The sequence below is a fragment of the Oncorhynchus mykiss genome, chromosome 23 (genome assembly GCF_057628025.1).
Source record: "Oncorhynchus mykiss isolate SJ-2025 chromosome 23, ASM5762802v1, whole genome shotgun sequence".
NCBI classification, from domain to species: Eukaryota; Metazoa; Chordata; class Actinopteri; order Salmoniformes; family Salmonidae; genus Oncorhynchus; species Oncorhynchus mykiss.
Window position 1 is genome coordinate 59,111,240 of NC_143044.1, and position 11,261 is coordinate 59,122,500.

The window sequence follows — 11,261 nt, forward strand, 5'->3', positions numbered from 1 at the left end:
AAAGCCATGCAATTAAATCAAAACCATTATGAGGAAAGATCTGGTTGCATGGGAACAATTGGATATAACGTTACTGAATATATACTCTGCATTACTGTACGTAGGAAAAACAGTTAATAGATATTGGCTTTCATTCCTGGAGAGAAACAAAAACAAATCTAACTGTGAATTGAACTTGAGTACTGCAAGCTTCACAAAATGAACTAAATTATGCTGTTTTACAAAAATGAAAGTTTCGGCTCAAGTGAAATCCTGTAATGATATATCCCATGCTGTGCTAGTGGTGCCTTCCCAGTGCTTTTGGAACAGTTCTGCCAAGTCTTCCCCTGTGGGAATACTGAGCATGACTCGTCCACTCCCCCCCCCCCCAATGCACAATTCTATTACTTTAACCGTTATCTACAGGGCTTTAGCAACAAACAAAAAAAGGTTTCGGTCTTGAACAAAATACAATGCTTTTTTGTTTTAGATGTATTTAAGACCAATTTATTGTTAATCAACAATTCTGATACTGACTATAACTCCTTAGGAACTGGCTTTGGGTGCTGACATCAGCATACATAGTCATTGTAGTTTTGTGTAAGACCAATGGCAAAACATTTGTAAAAAATAAAAAATAAAAATCTAAAAGTAATGGCCCAAGGCAACTGCCCTGAGGGACACCGCACTGTACACACCTGATGTTAGAGAAGCTTCCATTGAAGAACACTCGCTGGGTTCTATTGGATAAATAACTCTCCAACCATATATATTATATTACCTTTATTTAACTAGGCAAGTCAGTTAAGAACAAATTCTTATTTTCAATGACGGCCTAGGAACAGTGGGTTAACTGCCTTGTTCAGGGCCAGAACGACAGATTTGTACCTTGTCAGCTCGGGGATTTGAACTTGCAACCTTCCGGTCTCCAACCATGTGATGGGAAGTGATGTAAAGCCAATGCAAGTGAGTTTCTTCAAGAACAATTTATAATCAATAACATCAAAGACTGCGCTGAAATCTGCACTGAAATCTAACAATAGATTATCAACTATCATTTATCCATGTATTTGAACCAACCATCTGTCATCTGAGTCAGTGCAGTACAAGTTGAGTGCCCTTCTCTCTGTGCCTGCAGTTATCTTGTGCCCTGAAAAATATAATTGTATTTGGTCAAACACAATTCTGTCCATCAGTTTATTAAGAACAGGCAGCAAACTGATTGGTTGGCTGTTGGAGCCAGCAAAGGGTGCTTTACTTTTCCCCTCTCCAACCTGTATACTGTATGTAACAGTCCCCTGTATACTGTATGTAACAGTCCCCTGTATACTGTATGTAACAGCCCCCTGTATACTGTATGTAACAGCCCCCTGTATACTGTATGTAACAGCCCCCTGTATACTGTATGTAACAGTCCCCTGTATACTGTATGTAACAGTCCCCTGTATACTGTATGTAACAGCCCCCTGTATACTGTATGTAACAGCCCCCTGTATACTGTATGTACCAGCCCCCTGTATACTGTATGTACCAGTCCCCTGTATACTGTATGTAACAGTCCCCTGTATACTGTATGTACCAGTCCCCTGTATACTGTATGTAACAGTCCCCTGTATACTGTATGTAACAGTCCCCTGTATACTGTATGTAACAGTCCCCTGTATACTGTATGTAACAGTCCCATGTATACTGTATGTAATAGCCCCCTGTGTACTGTATGTAACAGTCCCCTGTATACTGTATGTAACAGTCCCCTGTATACTGTATGTAACAGCCCCCTGTATACTGTATGTAACAGTCCCCTGTATACTGTATGTAACAGTCCCCTGTATACTGTATGTAACAGTCCCCTCTCCAACCTGTATACTGTATGTAACAGTCCCCTGTATACTGTATGTAACAGTCCCCTGTATACTGTATGTAACAGTCCCCTGTATACTGTATGTAACAGTCTCCTGTATACTGTATGTAACAGTCCCCTGTATACTGTATGTAACAGTCCCCTGTATACTGTATGTAACAGTCCCCTGTATACTGTATGTAACAGTCCCCTGTATACTGTATGTAACAGTCCCCTGTATACTGTATGTAACAGTCCCCTGTATACTGTATGTAACAGTCCCCTGTATACTGTATGTAACAGCCCCCTGTATACTGTATGTAACAGTCCCCTCTCCAACCTGTATACTGTATGTAACAGTCCCCTGTATACTGTATGTAACAGTCCCCTGTATACTGTATGTAACAATCCCCTGTATACTGTATGTAACAGTTCCCTGTATACTGTATGTAACAGCCCCCTGAATACTGTATGTAACAGTCCCCTGTATACTGTATGTAACAGTTCCCTGTATACTGTATGTAACAGTTCCCTGTATACTGTATGTAACAGTCCCCTGTATACTGTATGTAACAGTTCCCTGTATACTGTATGTAACAGCCCCCTGAATACTGTATGTAACAGTCCCTTGTATACTGTATGTAACAGTCCCCTGTATACTGTATGTAACAGTCTCCTGTATACTGTATGTAACAGTCCCCTGTATACTGTATGTAACAGTCCCCTGTATACTGTATGTAACAGTCCCCTGTATACTGTATGTAACAGCCCCCTGTATACTGTATGTAACAGCCCCCTGTATACTGCATGTAACAGTCCCCTGTATACTGTATGTAACAGTCCCCTGTATACTGTATGTAACAGCCCCCTCTCCAACCTCTATAATGTATGAATAATTTATTTTATTTTTACATTTAACCTTTACTTAACTGGGCAAGTGAGTTAACAAATTCTTACTTACAACCCCGGGCGATACTGGGCCAATTGTGCGCCGCCCTATGGGACTCCCCACCATGCCCGGATGTGATGCATCCTGGATTCGAACCAGGGACTGTAGTGACACCTCTTGCACTGAGATACAGTGCCTTAGACCACTTTGCCACCCGGGAGCAGAATAGGATATTTCAACTTAACAGTGACATCTACTGGTTCTCATAAATCATAATATAACTGAATAATTATATACCCCTTCTTCACCACTAGATGGCAGTGTTGAATCACGTGTAAGTGAATTGACAGAGCAAAAAGCAGGTTTTTCAATGAATTTAATGTTGCAACCTGGCATTTAAAAGACATTGAGAATCCAAGAGAGGGCGACAATGAAAAGCAGAAAACTGAAGATGAAGAGGTGTGACCTGAAAACGCCCTCTTTCACCTTCATCAAAGAACAGATCAAAAATAGGCCAGAGAGAGAGAGAGGCCGAGAGAGAGGCCGAGAGAGATAGTAAAGGGAGAGAGAGAGTGAGTAAAGGGAGAGAGAGAGAGAGAGAGAGAGAGAGAGAGAGAGAGAGAGAGAGACAGAGAGAGAGAGAGAGAGAGAGAGAGGCCGAGAGAGATAGTAAAGGGAGAGAGAGAGTGAGTAAAGGGAGAGAGAGAGAGAGAGAGAGAGAGAGAGAGAGAGGGGCCGAGAGAGATAGTAAAGGGAGAGAGAGAGTGAGTAAAGGGAGAGAGAGAGAGAGAGAGAGAGAGAGAGAGACAGAGAGACAGAGAGAGAGCGAGAGCGAGAGCGAGAGAGAGAGAGAGAGAGAGAGAGAGATGAGGTTAAATTAGGCCATTCCTCCGGAACAACAACTCACATCTGACAAAGCATCCAACAATTCCATATTCCCAACTATTACACATCCTTGTTCACTGTGTATCTGACAAGGTTAAAGTTCATCCTCCCGTTGCATCAACATGTCATATAGACATAGAGGGGTGTGTAAAATGTGGGGCTTCTGGGCCCTTGGCATTCAGCTGGACTTATTTCAGATTCCTATACGAGGGCGCCCTTATAAAACTGGCATTGAAGCACCACTGCAGTCCATGAGGTAATGTTCTGGTTGACCCCTGACCTAATCGTTCACAACAATGCAAATGGTGTAAGGCCATAATGAGGATATGTGTGTTTCATGAGATTGGTGGTAGCCGGTGTACTATAACGGCACTGAGGTCTAAATACTAAAGTATGGCATTTACATGGATATATTATTAACAGATTGAGGATCGTTATTTTAAATGAAATACGCCCATCTTTTGTGCTTTAAAAAAAAAAAAAAAAAGTATATATATTGTGTCGAGTTCATTTCGATGCCCTTTAAGTTAAATTCTTTTAATTTTACAGGTCACACGGAGTGTTGCGTCAGATCAGAACGGCTTGTGTTTTTGATTCCTATAGTCATTTTTGGCAACTGCATCAGGAGACACCTTCCTATACTTCCTATCTAGGTCGAATAATACACGGCACTTCTAAACGATATGGACAGTTCAGGACTGCGCACATTTAACAAAACATAATGTATCCAATCTGCTATTAAAGCAATACGCGTAAATATACAAATAAATGACTGTAACGTTTCAGATTGAACATATTTGACAGAATGTATCTGTGCTGTTCCTTGGTGGTATTCTGGGTGATGTACATGTGCTTCACAATATGTGCCGTGGCTAAAACAAACTGCAGTATGGTCGTATTAGTACTACTGATTAGTACTACTGATTAGTCCTACTGGTTTGATTAGTACTACTGATTAGTACTACTGATGTATCTGTGATGTTCCTTGGTGGTATTCTGGGTGATGTACATGTGCTTCAGAATATGTGCCGTGGCTAAAACAAACTGCAGCATGGTCGTATTAGTACTACTGATTAGTACTACTGGTTTGATTTTGATTAGTACTACTGATTAGTACTACTGATCTGATTAGTACTACTGATTAGTACTACTGATTAGTACTACTGATTAGTACTACTGATCTGATTAGTACTACTGATTAGTACTACTGATTAGTACTACTACTGGTACCTTGTTATTATATGTGTAGTTGCATGTTGATTTTCTGTACTGAAGTAGGCTACTACTTCCATCAGGTTAATGGAAACTAATTCTTACAATTCCTTAATATGTTGTTTTAAACTATTATCCTTGACAATAACAAAACTAATAATGGCGTAACTTGATATTCAATACTTTGCATATTTTTTGTTGTTGTTGTGTGTTCTTGATATTGTGCCTGAAAATACTTGCATTGTAAAGACCTTAATATATATATTTAGTTTGAAATAAAAGGGTTATTTCCAATTAAATAAAAGATAGATGAGACATCACCTCTAGTCACAGATAGAAGGCGTCAATACATGTCAGAATATCTTACTAATTAATATTCACGTAACGTTGTTGGAATGCATTTAAATGGAAGGTCTGCTATCGATACGTACAACATTTACAATAGCGCCTCTTTCAAAAGGAAACAAGGACGGTCAAAAGCCAAAATAAACACTCAGTCTGAATAAACAAGATGTTTAACAAAAGTACAGTATCATACAACAACTAAAACATGTGAATAAAGAGACTCAAGTTTTTTTTTTTTTTTAAACACACAAAAAAAAAAAACACTTGAATTTCATTACAAAATAATTATTATACATGATGTGAAATATACATTATTAATCTTACAATTTTGGCATTTACAAATTGTCGTCCGTTGACGCACAGTATATTACAGCGAGGGATGGAGTTTTTAGTTACAGTAAGGACAAGTGCATAGCGAAATAGAAAAACCTGTCAATCCTTCTAAGGACAGAACACAAAGCCTGACCAACTGGTATTTGAAGAAAGAAACAACAACTTTTGAACAAAACAAACAAAAAAATTTGTAAGGCAAATATTTCATCATTTAAAATTGGCATAGTCTGAGAAAATGTCCACAAAGTCTTGTACCACCCGGTAGCAGAAGTCGTATTGTTCCTGGGGAAAGAATTTGAGAACCATCAGGGAGAATTCTAGATACGACTCCGGTGAACTAACATGTAAATTAAATGTTCACTGTGTCAATGTTTTCTGATCGTTTTACTGTAAAGCCAGAGCACCAAAGACAAAATGTCCATTCTGTGTTAAACTTAATGGACAATAAATTATTATATTATCTATGAATGGCATTGGGGACCCGATAGATACTTGGTCAATTATAATGTGTGCCAAACTATGTTCAAATATTGGATTCTTTGGAAATTAAAATAGGTTTACAAATGGTGATTTGTGTCAAAAGTCCTCACCACGGTCTGGACCATGTGTGGCCTCTGCATCCGTAAACTCTTCACAGTCTGGAAGACGTCCAGTAGGCCCTCAGCCTTGACCCGCTCCAGGATATTGCTCAGTGCAATGAACGTACCTGTTCGCCCTGCACCAGCACTACACAACAAAACATTCAAGGAAAAACAGTGACTTTTGGGGTTTTGTGACTGTTGTAATGGGTTGCTATAGTAACAGTAACAGTCTTGCCTAAAGAATGCTCAACAAACTATACAAGTAAAAAAGTGTTACCATAGTAACAGTAAATGTGTAATACAGTGTTACCATAGTAACAGTAAATGTGTAATACAGTGTTACCATAGTAACAGTAAATGTGTAATAAAGTGTTACCATAGTAACAGTAAATGTGTAATAAAGTGTTACCAAAGTAACAGGAAATGTGTAATACAGTGTTACCATAGTAACAGTAAATGTGTGAAAATAAAGTGTTACCATAGTAACAGTAAATGTGTAATAAAGTGTTACCATAGTAACAGTAAATGTGTGAAAATAAAGTGTTACCATAGTAACAGTAAATGTGTAATAAAGTGTTACCAAAGTAACAGTAAATGTGTAATAAAGTGTTACCATAGTAACAGTAAATGTGTGAAAATAAAGTGTTACCATAGTAACAGTAAATGTGTAATAAAGTGTTACCAAAGTAACAGTAAATGTGTAATAAAGTGTTACCATAGTAACAGTAAATGTGTGAAAATAAAGTGTTACCAAAGTAACAGTAAATGTGTAATAAAGTGTTACCAAAGTAACAGTAAATGTGTAATACACTGTTACCATAGTAACAGTAAATGTGTGAAAATAAAGTGTTACCATAGTAACAGTAAATGTGTGAAAATAAAGTGTTACCATAGTAACAGTAAATGTGTAATAAAGTGTTACCATAGTAACAGTAAATGTGTAATAAAGTGTTATCATAGTAACAGTAAATGTGTGAAAATAAAGTGTTACCATAGTAACAGTAAATATGTAATAAAGAATTGTTACGAAGTATATTTAAAGTGGTATAAGAGTGTTACTTAGGTAACAGTGAAGTGTAAAAGGTGTTACCAAAGTAACATATTCCACCACATGGTGATAAGAGTCTTAGCTACCTGCAGTGTACGATGATGGGATGGTTTCCTGACTGCTGTTGCTGTCTCTGCACCGAGGCGATGATGTCGATCATTCCTTTCCCTTCGGCTGGGATCCCGATCTCTGGCCAGCCGTGAAAATGGAAGTGGCGGACCAGACGTGTCTGCTTATCCTGAAACATGGAAACCCAGGTTCGGAAAGATAATGTAGCTGTCAGGATGCCAATTGTAGCAACATGCTAGGCGTGGACAGATCATTTAGCATTGGGAGCTAATTTTAGCAACATGCTAGGTTTGGACAGATAATTTAGCATTGGGAGCTAATTTTAGCAACATGCTAGGTGTGGACAGATCATTTAGCATTGGGAGCTAATTTTAGCAACATGCTATGTGTGGACAGATCATTTAGCATTGGGAGCTAATTTTAGCAACATGCTAGGTTTGGACAGATCATTTAGTATTGGGAGCTAATTTTAGCAACATGCTAGGCTTGGATGGATAATTCAGCATTGGGAGCTAATTATAGCAAAATGCTAGGCTTGGATGGATAATTCAGCATTGGGAGCTAATTATAGCAAAATGCTAGGCTTGGATGGATAATTCAGCATTGGGAGCTAATTATAGCAACATGCTAGGCTTGGACAGATCATTTAGTATTGGGAGCAAATTTTAGCAACATGCTAGGTTTGGACAGATCATTTAGTATTGGGAGCTAATTTTAGCAACATGCTAGGTTTGGACAGATCATTTAGTATTGGGTGCTAATTTTAGCAACATGCTAGGCTTGGATGGATAATTCAGCATTGGGAGCTAATTTTAGCAACATGCTAGGCTTGGATGGATAATTCAGCATTGGGAACAAATTTTTGCCACTTGCTAAGTTTTGGAAAGATAATTTAGGATGCAGATTTTTGCAATACGCTACATTCTTGTGATGACTGTTAACATCTAATTTGGGTTGAGGGTTACAAGATTAGCAATATGCTAACACGACAAACACTTTATTCCTGTGATTAATCATGGACTCCTCTAGAGGTAAGAAGAAGGTTACGGTTAATGTCTCAATAAACTATTGCTTTTAGGTCCCTCACTACCTCAGGGTATTTCCATGTAAACTTACTGGGCCGTAGGTGAGTACCAGATCCCGTACACTGAAGCTGTCACACACAGTGGATCCCTTCATCTCTACAGTGTAGTCTCCATAGGTCACTGAGTCCTCTGTGGGCCAGTACTGGAAACACTTGTCCTGCAGGAGACACAGTCAGGAGATTAAGACTGAGTACTGGATAACACAGTGATTATATTACCATCAAATAATAGAAGACATGTTCACGAACAGTAGCCTACTACAATATTACAATAACTCAAATCATGTTAAGAACAGTACTCTACTACAATATTACAATAACTCAAATCATGTTAGAACAGTAGCCTACTACAATATTACAATAACTCAAATCATGTTAGAACAGTAGCCTACTACAATATTACAATAACTCAAATCATGTTAGAACAGTAGCCTACTACAATATTACAATAACTCAAATCATGTTAGAACAGTAGCCTACTACAATATTACAACAACTCAAATCATGTTAGAACAGTAGCCTACTACAATATTACAATAACTCAAATCATGTTAGAACCATACTCTACTACAATATTACAATAACTCAAATCATGTTAGAACAGTAGCCTACTACAATATTACAACAACTCAAATCATGTTAGAACAGTAGCCTACTACAATATTACAATAACTCAAATCATGTTAGAACCATACTCTACTACAATATTACAATAACTCAAATCATGTTAGAACAGTAGCCTACTACAATATTACAACAACTCAAATCATGTTAGAACAGTAGCCTACTACAATATTACAATAACTCAAATCATGTTAAGAACAGTACTCTACTACAATATTACAATAACTCAAATCATGTTAAGAACAGTACTCTACTACAATATTACAATAGCTCAACACAAAGAGGTCCTAGTTTTGGATCCTTGCTAGCGGTAGACAACTAAGATGCAGTAGTTCAGTAAGTGAATAGCATAGAGATATATCATATAATATGAATTGTTTAAATGCTATTTCTTGGATCCCTCCTACCTGCTCCCTCTCCTGTAGTTCCGTCAGCATGACGACGGAGTGACACTTCCACTCCCACGCCATCCTCCAGTAGTCCTCTACCGTGTGAGATAACGGACCCTGGGTCGCTATGAAGTAGTCCTTCTGCCTGTAGCCCTGAGGACACCCCACAACAGTACACAGTACAGGCATTACCACCATGTCAGACAGGTACAACTTCCTGTCCACCACAGTACACAGTACAGGCATTACCACCATGTCAGACAGGTACAACTCCCTGTCCACCACAGTACACAGTACAGGCATTACCACCATGTCAGACAGGTACAACTTCCTGTACACCACAGTACACAGTACAGGCATCACCACCATGTCAGACAGGTACAACTCCCTGTCCACCACAGTACACAGTACAGGCATTACCACCATGTCAGACAGGTACAACTTCCTGTCCACCACAGTACACAGTACAGGCATTACCACCATGTCAGACAGGTACAACTCCCTGTACACCACAGTACACAGTACAGGCATTACCACCATGTCAGACAGGTACAACTCCCTGTCCACCACAGTACACAGTACAGGCATTACCACCATGTCAGACAGGTACAACTCCCTGTACACCACAGTACACAGTACAGGCATTACCACCATGTCAGACAGGTACAACTCCCTGTCCACCACAGTACACAGTACAGGCATTACCACCATGTCAGACAGGTACAACTCCCTGTCCACCACAGTACACAGTACAGGCATTACCACCATGTCAGACAGGTACAACTCCCTGTACACCACAGTACACAGTGCAGGCATTACCACCATGTCAGACAGGTACAACTCCCTGTCCACCACAGTACACAGTACAGGCATTACCACCATGTCAGACAGGTACAACTTCCTGTCCACCACAGTACACAGTACAGGCATTACCACCATGTCAGACAGGTACAACTTCCTGTCCACCACAGTACACAGTACAGGCATTACCACCATGTCAGACAGGTACAACTCCCTGTCCACCACAGTACACAGTACAGGCATTACCACCATGTCAGACAGGTACAACTTCCTGTCCACCACAGTACAGGCATTACCACCATGTCAGACAGGTACAACTCCCTGTCCACCACAGTACAGAGTACAGGCATTACCACCATGTCAGACAGGTACCACTCCCTGTCCACCACAGTACAGGCATTACCACCATGTCAGACAGGTACAACTCCCTGTCCACCACAGTACAGAGTACAGGCATTACCACCATGTCAGACAGGTACAACTCCCTGTACACCACAGTACACAGTACAGGCATTACCACCATGTCAGACAGGTACAACTCCCTGTCCACCACAGTACACAGTAGTGTAATGTCTACTCATTGATGTAGTAGTGAGTATTGTAATGTTTACTCATTGATGTAGTAGTGATAATGTTTACTCATTGATGTAGTAGTGAGTATTGTAATGTTTACTCATTGATGTAGTAGTGATAATGTTTACTCATTGATGTAGTAGTGAGTATTGTAATGTTTACTCATTGATGTAGTAGTGAGTATTGTAATGTTTACTCATTGATGTAGTAGTGAGTATTGTAATGTCTACTCATTGATGTAGTAGTGATAATGTTTACTCATTGATGTAGTAGTGATAATGTTTACTCATTGATGTAGTAATGAGTATTGTAATGTTTACTCATTGATGTAGTAGTGAGTATTGTAACGTCTACTCATTGATGTAGTAGTGATAATGTTTACTCATTGATGTAGTAGTGAGTATTGTAATGTTTACTCATTGATGTAGTAGTGATAATGTTTACTCATTGATGTAGTAGTGAGTAGTGTAATGTCTACTCATTGATGTAGTAGTGAGTATTGTAACGTCTACTCATTGATGTAGTAGTGATAATGTTTACTCATTGATGTAGTAGTGAGTATTGTAATGTTTACTCATTGATGTAGTAGTGAGTATTGTAACGTCTACT

The 11,261-nt window shown here is 39.1% G+C and overlaps 1 protein-coding gene across 10 annotated transcripts in view; it reads right to left on the reverse strand.

Moving 5' to 3' along the window:
• Positions 1-5,304: 5,304 nt before the first annotated feature.
• The window catches only part of ptprea (protein tyrosine phosphatase receptor type Ea), a 140,454-nt gene continuing 134,497 nt past the window's right edge, over positions 5,305-11,261 (reverse strand). For all 10 annotated transcript variants that reach the window (XM_090218015.1, XM_090218017.1, XM_090218014.1 and 7 more), the window contains 5 exons: positions 9,297-9,431; positions 8,298-8,423; positions 7,199-7,350; positions 6,074-6,209; positions 5,305-5,765 (listed from right to left, as the gene is read on the reverse strand). In XM_090218015.1, coding sequence (XP_090074141.1) covers positions 5,691-5,765; positions 6,074-6,209; positions 7,199-7,350; positions 8,298-8,423; positions 9,297-9,431 — 624 coding nt within the window. In that variant the 3' untranslated portion in view covers positions 5,305-5,690. The remainder of the gene's footprint in view (positions 5,766-6,073; positions 6,210-7,198; positions 7,351-8,297; positions 8,424-9,296; positions 9,432-11,261) is intronic.